The sequence below is a fragment of the Saccharomyces paradoxus genome, chromosome II (genome assembly GCF_002079055.1).
Source record: "Saccharomyces paradoxus chromosome II, complete sequence".
Classification (NCBI taxonomy): domain Eukaryota; kingdom Fungi; phylum Ascomycota; class Saccharomycetes; order Saccharomycetales; family Saccharomycetaceae; genus Saccharomyces; species Saccharomyces paradoxus.
This window is the reverse complement of record NC_047488.1, coordinates 497,030-515,874: the sequence shown is the minus strand read 5'-3', so window position 1 is coordinate 515,874 and position 18,845 is coordinate 497,030. Positions and strand designations below refer to the sequence as shown.

Here is an 18,845-nt window from a genome sequence, read left to right as displayed (position 1 = left end):
TCCGTCGGCGGGTATTTTTTTTCTAATTCACTAGTTTTGAGCGTGCGCTCCACTTATCTATCTGACTTATATAAAGGAAAAGAAAGAAGTATACTTGAGGGATATTCAGTATATAAATTTATTTATATTAAAATAATGCTTGTTAGTGGAAACTATTATCCACGCTTTTTTTTTTTTCTGTTTGCTTGCTTGCTTTTTCTATTATGATAAGTACATATTAGGCTCTTTGAAATGAAATAATTTTCAAAATCAAAGTATATCAGAGCTAGGAGATTTGGGGTGGGACTTGCATATCGTTCGAAATCGATTGTGTTTGCTGTTGCTGTTGCTGTTGCTGTTGCTGTTGCTGTTGAGCGGCAGCAGTCGCTGCCCTCAGTTCAGCCTCGTAGTTCAGCGGCCTTTTGAATAGTAAAATGTGCGGTTCTGGCGCATGACATTCATAATGCTCCCACCCCAAGGACTGTGTGATTCCAAGACCTCTCCATTCGTCTTCCGTCAATATGCGCAGGGTCCCCACTTCCGAATTGAAGTAATCCGATGGAATGACTTTTAGCATGGCCTTAGGTAACATCACGTGCCTGTATTCATAGTTATCGTCTGAGTACCGCGGAGAATAGTGAATGGAATCCTGAAACTCCAGCACTCGTGCTCTCTCCTGGTCGGTAAGTTTTCTGCCCTGGAAGGCGTGATAGTGATGATACATAGCACTGTAAGATGAGAGTAAGTGCGTGCAAATCTAGTTGTATCCAACGCGGCCAGCAGTTCCAAGAACTTACGAAAAAGTTGCAATGTATACTACAGATGTTCACTTTACTACCACCCGCTGTCCTTTCATGCATTAAAGCTCCATTCTTTATTTATCTCACACCACGAGACAAGAAAAATCACTCTTCATTACCCGCCTTTTGCGCCCTAGAACAAACTTTCGGGCTTGAGAATTGTTTTATCTGAAAACTGTTCGAACCCTCACTTTGTACAGGGTCCGCCCAAAAAAAAATAAACAATCAAAAATGGAACCCGAAATAGCACGCAATACAGCGTTTTTATATTTTTTGAAACAAATGGCTTTATACACTGTGCATGTATGACTTAGAAAAATCACAATTTCGAGTAGCTTGTGATCCTGTTTCCAAGCCCTATAGGAACTATTGCAAATTGCGTGTGTGAAAGTGTGTGCGTGGAATTGTGCGGGCGTTCCTCTTCTTTTATACATATAATTTTTATATATACAAAGGGTTCAGTTTGCATATGCATAGTAACGTATTTGTTGGTGTCAAACCAGGGTTTAATCATAAAAAACACAGCAAAAAGTCACGTTTCCTAGATAATGTATCTAGTCATGCGCCGGAACTGCCTAGTAACTACGATTATGTTTTGCTCCCTATAACAACGCCAAGATATAAGGAGATAGTTGGGCAAGTTTTCAAAGAATTCCAAAGACAATCCATACAGAACTGGAAACCGCTTCGAGTTCCCGAGCCGCAGTTGCAGGATATCTGCATACCTCCGTTCAATGTCAACAAGCTAGACAATGACGACACGCCGTCTTATATAGGGCTGTTATCCTCTTGGCTAGAGTTGGAGAGTCGTGATCCTACTGTAAGAGATCTTGGCTTAAAGGTCCTTCTAAACGAATGTAAGTACGCAAGGTTTGTTGGAATCAATAAGCTAATATTGGCGCCTCCACGCGACCTGTCCAATCTGCAATTGTATGGGCAGATGATTTATAGGCTTCTGCAAAATCCGGTCGTCTTCACTACACCTGCATTAACCATATCCATCTCTCTGCCACTTTACGAAGACAGCGATCCATTGGCAACTTGGGAACTGTGGAATACCGTGCGAAAACTATGCGAATACCATCCATCATTGACTATCTCTTTGGCTTTGCCAAGAACCAGGACGCCTTCTTATGTGCTGAACAGATGGTTAGCCGAACCCGTCTCGTGTCTTTTGGTCTCTTCATCCATATTTGCCAGTAATCAGTACGATTATCCCGTCTTACACAAGTTCAATCAGAATTTGATTTTAAAGTTCCAGAAAATTAATGGAGATTCACAAATTTTGGGTAATGAATTATGCGTGATATTGCATGGGATGGAGAAATACGCTAACGATGTTAAGGGCGGGGAATCTGCCTATTTGGAATATATAAATTATTTATTGAAAAGGGGTGACAAAGTATTAAACTCCAATGGTAATCGTCAACTTTTGCTTCAAGAGGAGTCTAGGATAATGCCGCCTTTGAAGCCCCATTCAGATAATTTATTAAATTCCACATATTTGACCTTTGAAAAAGATTTGGTGAAATACGACCTTTACGAATCCGCCATATTGGAAGCGCTTCAAGATCTTGCTCCACGAGCGAGTACCAAGAGGCCATTAGTGGTTCTGGTTGCCGGTGCAGGGAGAGGACCCCTAGTGGATCGAACTTTCAAGATAATATCAATGTTGTTTATGGACAGTAAGGTTTCTATAGTTGCCATTGAAAAAAATCCACAGGCATACTTGTATTTGCAAAAAAGAAACTTTGACCACTGGGATAACAGGGTGAAATTGATCAAGGAGGATATGACTAAATGGCAAATCAATGAGCCGTCAGAAAAGCGTATGCAGGTAGATTTGTGCATAAGTGAACTCCTGGGTTCATTTGGTTGTAATGAACTATCACCCGAATGTCTTTGGTCTGTTGAAAAGTATCATTCGCACAATGACACGATCTTTATACCGAGATCATACTCTTCCTACATCGCACCAATTTCATCGCCATTATTTTACCAAAAACTTTTACAAACAAATCGCTCTTTGGAGGCGCCTTGGATAGTCCACAGAGTGCCATACTGCATATTATCCTCGAGGGTAAACGAAGTTTGGCGGTTCGAGCATCCCATGGCGCAAAATGATGTTGGCCAAGAAGATGATGATTTCACAGTCAAGTTTTCTCAAAGTTCATTGAATGAATTTAAGATAAAGCACCGTGGTGAAATCCATGGCTTTATTGGGTTCTTCTCGGCAAACTTATATAACAATATATTCTTGTCGACTTTGCCCAATGATAGCACAGTCCGCTTGAAATTCAGTGAAGAAACGCTAATGAATACCAGACAAGAAGAAAATCTAATCAAAAAGTGTGATCATACCCCAAATATGACCTCATGGTCTCCAATAATTTTCCCTTTGAAACAACCAATACCCTTTATAGATGATTCCGAACTTTCTGTGTTGATGTCACGGATACATTCGGATACAGAACAAAAAATTTGGTATGAATGGTCTTTGGAGAGTTTCATATATCTTATGTTGTCAAATTACAATTCAGTGGTTGCTGCAACAAGCATCACTATTCCCAGATCTATGGTTACTGATGACATTAAAACGTCAGGCCATAATCGCCATTATTCAGCGACAACCAATCAAAAGTTAGATAATCAAATTGATCTTGATCAAGACATTGAAAACGAAGAAGAGCAGGGGTTCTTATCCAATCTGGAAACCGGTTGGCAAAGTGTACAAGATATTCATGGACTCAGCGAAACTGCTAGACCGGGCCACCTAAGTTCTATCAACAAGCCTATGTTTGACCTCAAATCGACTAAGGCACCCGATTCTTCTAACGAATCACCAAGACACGAAGACCTCGAGGAAGATGCTCCAGAAATTCATGTCAGAGTCAAGACTGGTGCTTCGACGTTACATAATGTCTGCGGCAGAGCCTTTTCCCTGCCTTTGTGATTTCTGCATTCTATACTATATACTGCGACAACAAATAACTATATCCATACGTCCCGAAAACCATAAGTCAGCGTCATTGATTAAGCGGGGTGTCGGCGCCGCACCGTAAAGCTACATGTATAAAAAAAGAACCCTTTTTAGAACTGTTCAATGGCAAACGGATCTCGACATGTTGCCTGCTTTAATTTATGTAATTCAGGAGTAAAGGTATCGTTAGTTCACTATACATCGTATCACCATACATCGTATTGAGATTATCTCGTGTTAGCTCCCTTGCTTTACGATACTAATAGGGATAATTTAAAACAATAGTCTTTCTTCAGCCCTGCCCCCTAAGATACGCCTACATTTTGCTTCCAGAACTTTTGCCATACATGACAAAGGAACGTATGACCATCGATTACGAAAACGACGATGATTTTGAGTATGATAAAAACAAATACAGGGCAACAACCACTCGAATAAAGAGTATCGAACCTAGTGAAGGATGGTTGGACCCTTCTGAGTCAGTAGCTCGCATAAGCACTATACCCGAAGCGGGAGAAGTGCACGTTGATGAACATGAGGATAGAGGATCATCTATTGATGAGGATTCAAGGACTTATCTTTTATTTTCCACGGAAACTCGACGTAAGCTAGAAAATAGACACGTTCAGTTGATTGCTATTTCCGGTGTCATTGGTACGGCGCTATTCGTGGCCATCGGAAAAGCTTTATACCGTGGAGGGCCCGCCTCTTTATTATTGGCATTTGCTCTTTGGTGTGTTCCAATACTTTGCATTACGGTGTCTACAGCAGAAATGGTCTGCTTTTTCCCTGTAAGTTCCCCCTTTTTGAGACTAGCTACGAAATGTGTTGATGATTCATTGGCTGTCATGGCTAGTTGGAATTTCTGGTTTCTAGAATGCGTACAAATTCCTTTTGAAATCGTTTCTGTTAATACAATTATACATTACTGGAGAGATGATTATTCTGCTGGTATTCCTCTCGCTGTTCAAGTCGTTTTATACCTGCTTATTTCGATTTGTGCGGTCAAATATTACGGTGAAATGGAATTTTGGTTGGCTTCTTTCAAAATCATTCTTGCACTTGGCTTATTTATATTCACATTCATCACCATGTTGGGTGGAAACCCTAAGCATGATCGCTACGGGTTTCGCAATTATGGCGAGAGCCCATTCAAGAAATATTTTCCCGATGGCAATGATGTCGGAAAATCTTCAGGTTACTTCCAGGGGTTTTTAGCTTGCTTGATTCAGGCATCGTTTACCATAGCTGGTGGTGAGTATATTTCCATGTTAGCGGGGGAAGTCAAGCGGCCAAGAAAAGTATTGCCCAAGGCATTCAAACAAGTGTTCGTGAGATTAACATTTTTGTTTTTAGGGAGTTGTCTTTGTGTTGGGATTGTGTGTTCCCCAAATGATCCTGACTTAACAGCAGCAATTAATGAAGCAAGGCCTGGTGCCGGTTCTTCACCTTATGTCATCGCAATGAATAATCTGAAAATTAGAATATTACCTGACATTGTTAATATAGCCTTGATAACAGCTGCCTTTTCTGCCGGTAACGCTTACACTTATTGCTCGTCTAGAACATTTTATGGTATGGCATTAGATGGTTACGCGCCAAAAATCTTCACTAGATGCAATAGGCATGGTGTGCCCATTTACTCTGTGGGCATATCTTTAGTATGGGCGTTGGTCAGCCTTTTGCAACTGAATTCTAATAGTGCGGTTGTGTTGAATTGGTTAATTAACTTGATTACTGCCTCCCAACTGATTAATTTCGTCGTCCTTTGTATCATCTATTTATTTTTCAGAAGGGCCTACCGTGTCCAACAAGATTCCTTACCCAAGTTGCCATTCCGTTCGTGGGGCCAACCATATACTGCCATCATCGGCCTGGTTTCGTGCTCCGCAATGATTTTTATACAGGGCTACACCGTTTTCTTTCCTAAATTATGGAACACACAAGATTTTTTGTTCTCGTATTTAATGGTGTTCATCAACATTGGTATATATGTGGGTTACAAATTTATTTGGAAACGTGGTAGGGATAACTTCAAAAATCCGCATGAAATTGACTTTTCCAAAGAGCTAACCGAAATTGAAAACCATGAAATTGAAAGCTCCTTCGAAAAATTTCAATATTACAGCAAAGCATAATGCAGTCATGCTATTATATTAATAAACTGTCTGCATCAAATTTATTGCCGGATTAATATTGTGATCCGTCGGATATGTTTGCTTGCACTTTTTTGATCTTTTCCTTCGATAAGGTTGGTCTTTCTTATATTCATATTACTTGAAGGGCGTTTTTTATGATCTTTTCACTGTCTTTCCAATAATTATTTGATTTTTTTTTTTGTTTACTATTGATATTTATTCGTCTTTCATTGTTACCTCGTCATTTTTTGGATCTGTATGTAAATAATTATGCTATGATCCCCATTTTGCCCATTTTTCTCATTTTTTTTAAAATCGCCTATTTACTTCTATATTTATCGAATGCTGAACCTTACATTTTTCAAATCTCTCTAGATTCCCACCAATCCGTCACGTCACGCCCTAGACTTTGGAACAATGAACTTCCTTTGGAGGCACCTGAACTAAAACGGTTTCTTTGTTTTATAGCCTTCGTCGCGCCATCATTGTGGAACCAGTTTTTGATGATGATAATTAATTTCGAGTTGGTTTCTTTGATGTAACATAAAACGCCATTGTTTAATTTTAATAACCTTTCTTCCTGAAAGTATTCTGGGTCTCTCTTCGAGTTCTGTAAGCTGACCAAGAACTGTAAGACGTCAATCTGTAAGTCCCATAACTTTTCCGCGCTCATTAAATTTAAAAAGTTTAGATATTTTCTTTTGAATGTTTGATTATTATCGTTTACTCCGTTTTCACATCCTTGTGTAATATTTTTTTTGCTGCTAGCATTGAAACCGCCCATGATAGTTATTGGATTCCAATTAGCAAGCGATAGTGAGTTTGAATTATCGTTTATGAACTGATCTATACCATTGATTGCTAGTTGCAAAGTTGAAATATTCTCATCCGAAGTCATTTTTGGAGACCCAAATGGAACAGATGAGTCAATTTCACCAGTGGCACTGTCTCTGATCACATAAGCGAAGGATTCCACGTTACTAAAATTTTGAGAGTTTAAAATTTCATTGTTCAGGGATTTCATACTCTGACACAATTGGAAACTCAGATCCTTTAGATAGTCCCTTTCACAGATCTTGTTGAAGTGCGGTTCACAGACAATAACAATTAAAAAATCGTCAAAATACCAAAATAGACAATTATAAAAACCCTCACTGTTTTTCGAGTTTTCGAAATTCAAATTCAGCTTTAGGGCTTGGTATGATGATGGTAACAGGTCGGAATTCAACGGGGATATTAAGAAACCAAATCTCGAGTTATCTATCGTTCCCCCAACAGTTTCTGATTCTGTCATCAATGTGGCATTCGAATTTGTGTTATCATCAATACTTGAGTATTTATTGTTGTCGGCATTTTTGTTGGATGATGGCATAAACGGCCAATGGGGCTTCGGTACATATTCCATTATCATGGATAAGCTACTCGAAACACCAGTTGTGGCACTCACTTCGTGTATGGCGTCGTATGCAAACGAAATGGGGAGTGTTACATTATGTAGCACTCTTTCCGATAGGGAAAGTTCGTTTGTATTGTTTTGCGAAGCGTCTTGGTGCACCTGCCGCTGCTCCTCTTGTGGTTCTTCTTCTCCTTCTCTTTCACCTGTAGTTTGACTTCGCTCTTGTTCTTCTTCTACTTGTAGCTCCTCTTTGAAATGGACATTTCCTGTTAATATATGGCTTGATATTTCGCCATAGGTGCAGTGCAAATGGTACAACCAATTAGAAATATCCGGTAATGTGTTCAGATCACTGGTAAAGTTCCTTACTAGTCCATACGTTTTACTTCCTATAGATTCCTTATTATCTGCCTTGGTGCGCTTCGGCAAGTGATAAACCAAAATGTCTTTTAGTCCCAAGTAACTCCTTTTATCTAACAGTATTTTTTGCAAGATTATAGCATCCCATGATTCTTTGATAGTTTTTTTGTCTACTGGGTTATAAGAGGCATGCTGGAAATTCGCCTTCTTATAGAAACCGGGCCACACTACAGTAAATGACCTGTTTGTTATGGTTTCTAAATTTAAATAAATATCATTCCAGAACGGGATAACAAATTCGTTCAACAAATCCGTCAGTTTATTGAAGTCCTTGTTAAATCTGCTAAATGGCCCATTGAGTAGTTTGAAAAATTTGTAACTAAGCCATAAGTAAGCATTGAAATATTGAAAAGGTATCGTACTCTGAGTATCATTGATATCTGAAATTGCTAGACTGATGAAAAATCTTGATTCCACTTTAATGCAAAAAATAATATCATTGTTCAGCTCTATAATTTTTTCCAAATTCTTGCCGTCATTATTTGAGCTTGAACTTGTAAGTGACCAAATGCCCTGAATTACTCCTATGATGGACAGCTTTTCGTTTAAAGAGGGTACCGATTCAGTACTGCCAAAATAATGGAACAGCAACAACTGCTTAAAAGTGTCATCTTCGTTGGTAGATCTTGATGGATCAAAAACCGTAATATATCGTAGCCTCATATCCTCCTTCCATGCATCAATCAAATAGTTGTGCGATTTACCACTTATGTTTGGTTCCACTTCAAATGAAACAACTTCCTATTGTTGTTATTGCATGTTATTGTCATCGCCATAAGTAGTCTGAATAGTTACCCGCGTGTTTCGCCTTTTGTTCGGGCGAAAGCTTTATTACTATTATTGCTTTTTGTTTATTGATTTGTTGCTATGTGTATCTGTATTTCGAAAGGGTTTCCAAACAGTAGCTTGTCTATCAAGCACATCAAGACTCATCGACACTACTTCTGCGTAAGATGTCCGACCAAGACAATACTCAGGCTTCCCCAAGTAAGTTGGCACCTCACCATAATATTTTCATGGCGAACTTGGAAAGTTCCCCCACAAAAGATAGAAATACTACTAGCCAAAATGCTTCATCCTCCAGAGTCATTGAATCACTTCACGACCAGATTGATATGTTGACAAAAACAAATTTACAATTGACTACGCAATCTCAAAATTTATTGAGCAAGTTGGAATTAGCACAATCCAAAGAATCAAAACTATTAGAGAATTTAAATCTTCTGAAGAACGAAAACGAAAATCTCAACTCGATATTCGAAAGAAAGAACAAGAAGCTAAAGGAACTAGAGAAAGATTATAGCGAATTGAGTAACCGTTACAATGAACAAAAGGAGAACATGGATGAATTGGGTAAATTGGCGAAAAATTCTAGTGCCGTCGAAAAATCATGTTCTGAAAAATTACAAAATATGGAAATCAACTACAATTCACTACTGGAATCACAAAATCTCTACAGAGATCACTATTCTGATGAAATTTCCAAATTAAATGAAAAAATCAGTTTGTTAGAGTTAGAATTAAGTAATCAAAATTTAAACTATGGCTCAGACACCAGTTCAAATTCAGATATAGAATTGAATTTAAATAAATTCAATGACTCTGTTAAAGATTTGAAATTTCTGGAAACAGAAAAGGATTCAAAATTAAGCAAGATAATCTCTCACTCTTTGGATGAGTTAAACCTACAAAGTTGGCTAAATCTCTACCAGACAAACGAAAATCTGATATCAACTTTTGCCGAAAAGATGGATTTGAATGACGTTTTGAAAAAAAATGATGAGAGGATGAGTAATAAAGGTGCGGTAGTTCAAAACCTGAAGAAGAATGTGCAAGCTCAGCTCGAAAGTAACAACGCTGACACTTCGAATAATAGCAACGCAGTGGACATGCTTCCTATTAAGATGGTCAAATTAAGAAAGACACCGAACCCAAACGATTCATCCTCCAATGGTAATAGCAGTAACAATAAAAGAAGAAGTTTCTATACTGCGTCACCTTTGCTGTCATCGGGCTCTATTCCCAAATCTGCATCCCCGGTTCTACCTGGTGTCAAAAGGACAGCCTCCATCAGAAAACCGAGCTCAAGCAGTGGTAAAACAAACGTAACGCATAATAACGATCCTAGTACATCTCCCACAATCTCAGTGCCTTCCGGTGTTACAAGAACTGTTTCCTCCACCCATAAGAAAAAGAGAAATAGTATGGTTGTCCACGGGAATCAAACATAAAATATGTCGACACAAAGGGGTATCCATATAGGATTCACTTAGATAACAGAACAAAAGTAAATAAATAGATGCCTCTCAGGTTTTATAGACACGAATCCGTATTTTTTACTTTCGGTCACTCGCAACGATTTTTCCCTACTATTATGTGGCTGAAATTAAACGAACAGGCCAAATATAGTATGCAATACCAAGCTGGTAGATGAATTAACCATAAATAATTACGCTGACTTTGCCTTGGTGAATTTCATAAGACCAATGATAGCAGGCGCGACTGCACCGTCAAGCCAGCATGAAATTTTGATCGCATCGAATCTCGTCAAAAAGCCATCAACATCTCAAAATAAAACGCCGACAGCACAATCTGGTTCAGGTAACAATGGAGCTGCTGATGGTATGCCGCAGGGTTACCATCAGCATCAGCATCACCACCATCGTCATTTGTGGTGGCCTCGCACAACAGATCATCAATATTGGTGCGTCTTGAGGAAAAATCAGTTTGCTTATTACAAAACCCAAGATGAAAGAGAGGCGATAAGTGTCATACCGAGATTTGACATACTTAATTTCAAGATAAGCGAGCTCGATGGAATATTAACAGTTTACACTCCATCCAAGGACCTAATATTCAAATTTCCGCGGGGGCAAAATGAGAAGGTCGGCATGGAACTAATGCACAATTGGAAAATTGCCCTTGAGAAATTCCTTTCTAGTCCCAGTGGCAATGAAAGTGTCATTACAGGTAGCGATTATGATGAAGAAGAGGATGAAGATGACTTAATTGTAGTCGACGAAAAGGCGGGTCCTTCTAGCAGTAAACATTCTTGTAATTTGACGATGGATGAGCAACTGTCTCGTGAAGACAAAGAGTTTTATAGGATGTTCGATCCTAGGAACGCGGAGCACCAGGTTTGTTCAGGGATTCTTTACACTAAAGTTAAAAAGAAAAAATTGTTCAATAGGGCCAAATGGCAAAAGTTCAATGTGGAATTGACCAATACTTCGTTCAATTTATACTCTTTCAAGACCGGCAAGTTAAAGAAAAGCATTAAACTCGATAAAATCATCGATTGTATTGAACTTGATAATAATGCGAAGATGACGAATGATGACACAAATTTTGCGCTAATTACATTTGACGAAAGGTTATCCTTTAAAGCCGCTAACGATCAAGATATGGTGGATTGGATAATAAATTTCAAGAGCGGCATCCTAATAAGAAAAAAAATTAAAAGTTGAAAATATATAGGCAATTTCGATGCTGAATATGTATTGATTTTTTTTCTCTTGTACTATTAAATAATGTCTGTAATCGTTTATCTTATTTCTAGTTAGAAACTACTTATTTATTTGTAATTTATTGATAATAAGCATTTTTTTCTTCGTTGAAAATCAAGGGAAAGGACTAAATTCAAGAGTGCTTAAGAGAGAATAACGAATAGAAAAAGGGAAGAAAAAAAAACCTGGTAACTAGAATCTTAGTATGACATGCATTGCCCAATATGTCACCATAGAGCACATGTAGTATACTGTGCGCATTGTATTAATACGAGCCCAAGCCTGCTACTGAAATTGAAACTGGATTTAATTTTCTTAAAGGATGAGAATAAGGTACTTAATGGGAAGGTCGAACGAATACTAAACGAGGCCATGAACTATGATCAGTTGGATGTCAAAGCATTGGAGAAAAGGAAAGACCCCTTGACGAATAGTCTCATGAAGTTAGATGTTTTACGAATGAAAAAGAATAACAACCTTATTAAGCACAGGATAGAGCAGCTAAATGAGCGGATTTATAGTAAAAGAGATGATATTAGCAAATTAAAGGTTGAAATAGACAATTATAAACGCTATAAGGTGGAGGCTGGTACGGACAAATTAAGAGAGCAAGTGGAGATTAATGATGCAAAGAACAAGCTAACACAAGTATCCAAGATTTGTGAATCGGCTAGAGATTACAAGCTCAATCTGTTAAATAACTGGTTTGTGATCCAGAAACTGCAAGATAATTTCCAAATACCGTTCTCTATTGCCTTTCAACCGCTAATATCGTTGAAAAACTTCCGTGTTTTACCTCTTGCTATAACAAATGATTCCATTAATATCATGTGGAAGTATGTTACCTTCTTCTCCGATATTCTTATGATTAAACTGCCCTATACCAACAACAGCAATGGACAACCCATGTTTGAATTTTCCGATGGCATACAGTCAGTAGTACAAAGATTGATCAAGCTTATCATAAATATTTTACAAATATGTAGACATTTGAAACTCGTACCCTCGACACCCATGGACATTCCGTGGCTACTGGACCAGTACGATGTGGATGGGCTGTTCTATAATATGGTGAAACGGAACAAGATGAAGTGCCGGTCCGTCTCGCTGTACTGGACTTTTGGGATGTTGTACTCTATGGTTTTGGATAACATGAATAACCCGAGAAGAGGTCATCCTGCGAGACGGACCGCACCACCTCCGGCACTCACAGGACCTCATGACCGATGGTACGTGGTAGGCTAGAGAATATTAGTGCGCACTTTTTTTCCTGCCGTGTGTATAAAGTTGCATGTAGTCAGTCATAAACAATAGCAGCCAGAGTAATAAGCATTCGGGTAAGAACCAACTCAGTTTTTTAGTTGTTTTTTTTTTTTTTTTTTTTTCACCCCGTTGAAAGAAAAGGATAAGAGATAAAGGACTAAATGATTTTAGTATAGATAGACAACCATTGTTGACAAGGTTGCGATTGTAAAAGTAGACAGTGCACCAAGAGAGAAGTAAATATTGCAGGAATGGTTTTGTCTGATAAGGAGTTATTTGCCATAAATAAGAAAGCCGTCGAGCAAGGTTTCAAAGTGAAGCCTAGATTGAACTATAATACGGTCAGTGGTGTGAACGGTCCATTGGTCATTTTGGAAAAAGTCAAGTTCCCACGTTACAATGAAATTGTTAATTTGACATTGCCAGATGGAACCGTGAGACAAGGTCAAGTTTTGGAAATTAGAGGAGATAGAGCCATTGTGCAAGTGTTTGAAGGTACATCTGGTATTGATGTCAAGAAGACTACCGTGGAATTCACCGGTGAAAGTTTGAGAATTCCTGTGTCTGAAGACATGTTGGGTAGAATCTTTGACGGTTCTGGTAGACCCATTGACAACGGTCCTAAAGTTTTTGCAGAGGACTATTTGGACATTAACGGTTCTCCTATCAACCCATATGCTCGTATTTATCCAGAAGAAATGATTTCTACTGGTGTTTCTGCTATTGACACAATGAACTCAATTGCCAGAGGCCAAAAGATTCCAATTTTTTCCGCATCCGGTTTACCACATAACGAAATTGCAGCACAAATCTGTAGACAGGCTGGTTTGGTGAGACCCACCAAAGATGTTCACGATGGTCATGAAGAAAATTTCTCCATCGTGTTTGCTGCCATGGGTGTTAACTTGGAAACTGCTAGATTTTTCAAACAAGATTTCGAAGAAAATGGGTCTTTGGAAAGAACTTCATTATTTTTAAACTTGGCTAACGACCCTACCATTGAAAGAATTATTACTCCAAGATTGGCCTTGACCACGGCTGAATACTTGGCTTACCAAACCGAACGTCATGTTTTGACCATCTTGACCGATATGTCATCGTATGCAGATGCGCTAAGAGAAGTTTCCGCTGCTAGAGAAGAAGTTCCAGGTAGAAGAGGTTATCCTGGTTACATGTACACAGATTTGTCCACGATTTACGAAAGAGCTGGTAGAGTAGAGGGCCGTAACGGATCCATCACTCAGATACCTATCTTGACAATGCCTAACGATGATATCACGCATCCAATTCCGGATTTGACAGGGTACATTACCGAGGGTCAAATCTTTGTTGACCGTCAATTACATAATAAGGGTATCTACCCACCAATCAACGTCTTGCCTTCGTTGAGTAGATTGATGAAATCTGCCATCGGTGAAGGTATGACCAGAAAGGATCACGGTGACGTTTCTAACCAATTGTATGCCAAGTACGCCATCGGTAAGGACGCTGCCGCCATGAAGGCCGTCGTCGGTGAAGAAGCGCTATCCATTGAAGATAAATTATCTTTGGAGTTTTTGGAAAAGTTCGAAAAGACCTTTATCACACAAGGCGCCTACGAAGACAGAACCGTTTTTGAAAGTTTGGACCAGGCATGGAGTTTGCTAAGAATCTACCCTAAGGAGATGTTGAATAGAATCTCCCCAAAGATTCTTGACGAATTTTACGATAGAGCCAGAGACGATGCCGACGAAGATGAAGACGATGCCGACACAAGAAGCTCCGGTAAGAAGAAGGACGCCAGCCAAGAAGAATCTCTAATTTAAGAGGACGGTTGCTGAAGAAAAAAGCTTTTTTTTATTTTGTCCGTTTTTTTTCTGTAAAACCCAAAGATTTGAATCTATAGCTTTTAAACGTATATAGATGCCTATATGTGTGTTTTTGTTTTTTTACGTACGTATACCCACCTATATATGCATAATCCGTAATTTGAAAGAAAAAAAAAAAAAAGGAAAAGACCAAAGAACACATCAAGCGTGAGGAATGCTGTCCAACTGGTGGAGTCGCTTGATTTGCTCTTTCTGTTCTGGGTCCAACCCGGTCTCGAAGAACATCAGCACCACGCCCGCAACGACAAAGAACATAGCAATACACTTGCATACGTGAGCATAGTCGAGCGGTTGCTCCTGCGATTGATGTTGTTGTTCTTGTTTCTGCTTGTCAGGGGTGATAGCCATATCTTGGTGCTCTTTGTTACGATTGTCCTGTTCCACCTGCATCAGAATAAAGAACAAAAGAACAAGGAACAAAGTCCAAGAACGTCAGCGCTGCTTATAAGGGGACTGACAGGGGATCGGGCCTAGAGCTTGAGCGCGCCAGGGAGAGGGAGCCCCCTGGCCCGTGCCGTGGACGGAAGGCCCCTCATCCGCAGGCTGATAAGGGTCACCCCGCTGGGCAGGTCAGGGCAGGGGCTCTCAGGGGGCGCCAGGGACAAACTGCACTGAGGTTCTAAGACACATGTATTATTGTGAGTATGTATATATAGAGAGAGGTTAAGGCGTACAGCCGGGTGGTGGAGATTGATTAAACTTGGTGTCGTAACTTGTCAATTGAGTTTCTGTTAGTTTGTTCTTGGATAAGCACGCAACTAAGTAGGCAATAAAACAAGCTAACGAACTAGGTACTCACTTACACACTTATTAAGACACAGAACTATGACTACGGATAACGCTAAGGCGCAACTGACCTCGTCTTCAGGGGGTAACATTATTGTGGTGTCCAACAGACTTCCCGTGACAATTACTAAGAACAGCAGTACGGGTCAGTACGAGTATGCAATGTCGTCCGGGGGGCTGGTTACAGCGTTGGAAGGGTTGAAGAAGACTTACACATTTAAGTGGTTCGGATGGCCCGGGCTGGAGATTCCTGACGATGAGAAGGATCAGGTGAGGAAGGACTTGCTGGAGAAGTTTAATGCGGTACCCATCTTCTTGAGCGACGAAATCGCGGACTTACACTACAACGGGTTCAGTAACTCTATCCTATGGCCGCTATTCCACTACCATCCTGGTGAGATCAATTTTGACGAGAATGCATGGTTGGCGTACAACGAGGCTAACCAGACGTTCACCAACGAGATTGCTAAGACTATGAACCATAATGATTTGATTTGGGTGCATGACTACCATTTGATGTTGGTCCCAGAAATGTTGAGAATCAAGATTCATGAGAGGCAACTGCAAAACGTTAAGGTCGGGTGGTTCCTGCATACGCCATTCCCTTCAAGTGAAATTTACAGAATCTTACCTGTCAGACAAGAGATTTTGAAAGGTGTCTTGAGTTGTGATTTGGTCGGGTTCCATACATACGATTACGCAAGACATTTCCTGTCCTCTGTACAAAGAGTGCTTAATGTGAATACATTACCCAATGGGGTGGAATACCAGGGCAGGTTTGTTAATGTGGGGGCCTTCCCTATCGGTATCGACGTGGACAAGTTCACCGATGGGTTGAAAAAGGAATCCGTGCAGAAGAGAATCCAGCAACTAAAAGAAACTTTTAAAGGCTGTAAGATCATAGTTGGTGTCGACAGACTGGATTATATCAAAGGTGTGCCTCAGAAGTTGCACGCCATGGAAGTGTTCCTGAACGAACATCCAGAATGGAGAGGCAAGGTTGTTCTTGTACAGGTCGCAGTGCCAAGTCGTGGAGACGTGGAAGAGTACCAATATTTAAGGTCTGTGGTCAATGAGTTAGTCGGCAGAATAAACGGTCAGTTTGGTACCGTGGAATTTGTCCCCATCCATTTCATGCACAAGTCCATACCATTTGAAGAGCTGATTTCCCTATACGCTGTGAGCGATGTCTGTTTGGTTTCGTCCACTCGTGATGGTATGAACTTGGTTTCCTACGAATACATTGCTTGCCAAGAAGAAAAGAAGGGTTCTTTGATCCTGAGTGAATTCACAGGTGCCGCACAATCTTTGAACGGTGCTATCATTGTAAATCCCTGGAACACTGACGATCTGTCCGATGCCATCAACGAAGCTTTGACTTTGCCCGATGTAAAGAAAGAAGTTAACTGGGAAAAACTTTACAAATACATTTCTAAATATACTTCTGCTTTCTGGGGTGAAAATTTTGTCCACGAATTATACAGCACATCATCAAGTTCAACAAGCTCTTCTGCTATTAAAAACTGATGACCTCGATGCAAATCAGACAACCTCTTTTCTTGGCTTGGTTTTCTCTGACTTCTCTTCTTTCCACTGGTTTTTTTTTATACTTCCTATATAAAATTATATAAATAATATAACTGAAACGCCACACGTCCTCTTTTATACGCTCACGCCTGTCTCTGAGGCTATTATTGAAACCTACACATTTAGCTTTCCACCGTATAGGCCTCTTTTCCTCTCTCTTTCTTTCCCGCGCTGATCTCTTTCTCGAAAGAGCATGAATAAAAAGAAAAATGAAATCAAGAAAAAAAAGCCATAAATTATCCCAGATTTTTCCCATTGTCGTTGCCCAAACCGCATAACGAAGATATTGACCACATAAACAATTGAAATTGAATTTCTAGTTCTACGTCGCTTTCAACTGCATCTCTCTTTTCCTTCCCAGCACGGAGCCCTTACTTCTTCTTTTCTTCCCCATCGCCTTTTTGCCTCTATTCTCCCCTATATAGCCATTCTAGAAAGTAACTTCAATTGGAAGAAGACAAAAATGGGTCAATTGCTTTCTCATCCCTTGACGGAGAAGACCATAGAATATAATGAGTATAAAAACAACCAGGCGTCAACTGGCATTGTTCCACGATTTTACAACTGTGTGGGGTCCATGCAAGGCTATCGTTTGACTCAAGAAGATGCACATCTAATCAGAAATGAAAACTCCATTGTGTACGTACGATTTTTCAACCCATTCATAGATAAGTACGAAACGCTGTCGTTGAACGTCTTCGCAGTATTCGATGGCCACGGTGGAGATGATTGTTCCAAATTTCTGAGCGGGGGCCGTCACCATCGCGATGGTAATGGCAGTAGCAACGGTAATGGCGACACCAATGCTGGTTTGATTAAATGGATTGCCTATAGTTTTGAAAACCATCATTACACTTCTTCAACGAACAATGACTCATCAAAATTTAAAAGATCCTTCAATACGTTGGAAGGACTCGTTTCTCAAGTTCTCAAGGACGCTTTCATATTGCAAGATGAAGAGTTATACCGACATTTTTCCAACAGTTCGTGTGGATCTACAGCAGTAGTAGCATGTATCATAAACGAGGAATCACTGTATGTGGCTAACTGTGGTGATTCTCGATGTATTCTTTCCTCTAAATCCAATGGCATAAAGACGATGTCTTTCGATCATAAGCCGCAACACATAGGTGAATTAATACGTATAAACGATAATGGTGGTACTGTCTCTCTTGGGAGAGTGGGTGGAGTACTGGCTCTCAGTAGAGCATTTAGTGATTTTCAATTCAAAAGAGGTGTCACTTACCCACATAGAAGGACGAAACTAACAAATATTACTCAGAATTCAACTCACGGAACCCCACCACAAGAAGCACAGGTTACTGTTGAACCAGATGTGCTGATGCACAAGATTGACTATTCCAAGGATGAGTTTTTAGTACTGGCTTGTGACGGTATATGGGATATTTATAACAACAAACAGTTAATTCACTTCATAAAGTATCATCTGGTATCAGGAACGAAGTTGGATGCTATAATAACAAAATTGTTGGACCATGGGATAGCGCAGGCGAATAGCAATACTGGTGTCGGCTTTGATAATATGACTGCCATCATTGTGGTGCTAAATAGGAAAGGTGAAACGTTGCAAGACTGGTTTAATAAAATGAAGACCCGTTTGGAAAGAGAAAGGGGTTTGGCGTAAGTACAAGCTTTTATCTTTCTTATTCTTTCTTCGTACATATCTGAACGTTTGCTTAAGGTGCCTGTGTATTAGTGTATACGATCAACTCTTGGGAGGTGAAATAACAAAAATACCTAAATACGATCTCATTATCACTCTTTTTTACGCTATTATTTTACTACGCTTTTTAGTTTTTTAGAAAACTGATGCAACTCTTTTAAATGAGATGATTATATACATATGTGTATATGAATATGAATATGATTATTGACCTTTGGTTTATTTTCAAGAAATTCTCATGTTCATGTTTAGTTTTTCAATTGCTATAATTCGTTGTTTTTTCAGAAAAAATCCTCCTTCACTTCTAAGGTTCTGAATCAACCTTAATAAAAAAGTTCGATAAATAACATCCTAAAGAAAGGAGCTGAAAGACAAAACAGGAAAGTATACAAAAGGAAAAACATATTTTAACCTTTATAGTTTGGAAGAGTGGAAATA

At 39.5% G+C, this 18,845-nt stretch overlaps 11 protein-coding genes across 11 annotated transcripts; 8 read left to right on the top strand and 3 right to left on the bottom strand.

Moving 5' to 3' along the window:
• Window positions 1-265: 265 nt before the first annotated feature.
• CKS1 (cyclin-dependent protein kinase regulatory subunit CKS1) lies at window positions 266-703 on the bottom strand (the record flags this gene model as incomplete). Its single annotated transcript, XM_033908836.1, has 1 exon — window positions 266-703. One exon carries the CDS (start codon window positions 701-703, stop codon window positions 266-268), a length of 438 nt encoding a protein of 145 aa, XP_033764727.1.
• Window positions 704-1,248: 545 nt separating this feature from the next.
• Window positions 1,249-3,732, top strand: HSL7 (protein arginine N-methyltransferase; the record flags this gene model as incomplete). Its single annotated transcript, XM_033908835.1, has 1 exon — window positions 1,249-3,732. The coding sequence occupies one exon, from the start codon at window positions 1,249-1,251 to the stop codon at window positions 3,730-3,732; it is 2,484 nt and encodes an 827-aa protein (XP_033764726.1).
• Window positions 3,733-4,106: 374 nt separating this feature from the next.
• AGP2 (Agp2p) lies at window positions 4,107-5,897 on the top strand (the record flags this gene model as incomplete). Its single annotated transcript, XM_033908834.1, has 1 exon — window positions 4,107-5,897. The coding sequence occupies one exon, from the start codon at window positions 4,107-4,109 to the stop codon at window positions 5,895-5,897; it is 1,791 nt and encodes a 596-aa protein (XP_033764725.1).
• Window positions 5,898-6,258: 361 nt separating this feature from the next.
• On the bottom strand, window positions 6,259-8,376 carry CCZ1 (Ccz1p; the record flags this gene model as incomplete). Its single annotated transcript, XM_033908833.1, has 1 exon — window positions 6,259-8,376. The coding sequence occupies one exon, from the start codon at window positions 8,374-8,376 to the stop codon at window positions 6,259-6,261; it is 2,118 nt and encodes a 705-aa protein (XP_033764724.1).
• Window positions 8,377-8,666: 290 nt separating this feature from the next.
• On the top strand, window positions 8,667-9,944 carry SHE3 (She3p; the record flags this gene model as incomplete). The annotated part of the gene is made up of 1 exon (XM_033908832.1): window positions 8,667-9,944. One exon carries the CDS (start codon window positions 8,667-8,669, stop codon window positions 9,942-9,944), a length of 1,278 nt encoding a protein of 425 aa, XP_033764723.1.
• Window positions 9,945-10,199: 255 nt separating this feature from the next.
• On the top strand, window positions 10,200-11,180 carry OPY1 (Opy1p; the record flags this gene model as incomplete). The annotated part of the gene is made up of 1 exon (XM_033908831.1): window positions 10,200-11,180. One exon carries the CDS (start codon window positions 10,200-10,202, stop codon window positions 11,178-11,180), a length of 981 nt encoding a protein of 326 aa, XP_033764722.1.
• Window positions 11,181-11,429: 249 nt separating this feature from the next.
• On the top strand, window positions 11,430-12,464 carry ATG14 (Atg14p; the record flags this gene model as incomplete). The annotated part of the gene is made up of 1 exon (XM_033908830.1): window positions 11,430-12,464. One exon carries the CDS (start codon window positions 11,430-11,432, stop codon window positions 12,462-12,464), a length of 1,035 nt encoding a protein of 344 aa, XP_033764721.1.
• A 269-nt stretch (window positions 12,465-12,733) lies between these two features.
• On the top strand, window positions 12,734-14,287 carry VMA2 (H(+)-transporting V1 sector ATPase subunit B; the record flags this gene model as incomplete). Its single annotated transcript, XM_033908829.1, has 1 exon — window positions 12,734-14,287. The coding sequence occupies one exon, from the start codon at window positions 12,734-12,736 to the stop codon at window positions 14,285-14,287; it is 1,554 nt and encodes a 517-aa protein (XP_033764720.1).
• A 204-nt stretch (window positions 14,288-14,491) lies between these two features.
• MEO1 (Meo1p) lies at window positions 14,492-14,698 on the bottom strand (the record flags this gene model as incomplete). Its single annotated transcript, XM_033908828.1, has 1 exon — window positions 14,492-14,698. The coding sequence occupies one exon, from the start codon at window positions 14,696-14,698 to the stop codon at window positions 14,492-14,494; it is 207 nt and encodes a 68-aa protein (XP_033764719.1).
• Window positions 14,699-15,175: 477 nt separating this feature from the next.
• Window positions 15,176-16,663, top strand: TPS1 (alpha,alpha-trehalose-phosphate synthase (UDP-forming) TPS1; the record flags this gene model as incomplete). Its single annotated transcript, XM_033908827.1, has 1 exon — window positions 15,176-16,663. One exon carries the CDS (start codon window positions 15,176-15,178, stop codon window positions 16,661-16,663), a length of 1,488 nt encoding a protein of 495 aa, XP_033764718.1.
• A 523-nt stretch (window positions 16,664-17,186) lies between these two features.
• Window positions 17,187-18,368, top strand: PTC4 (type 2C protein phosphatase PTC4; the record flags this gene model as incomplete). Its single annotated transcript, XM_033908826.1, has 1 exon — window positions 17,187-18,368. The coding sequence occupies one exon, from the start codon at window positions 17,187-17,189 to the stop codon at window positions 18,366-18,368; it is 1,182 nt and encodes a 393-aa protein (XP_033764717.1).
• Window positions 18,369-18,845: the final 477 nt, after the last annotated feature.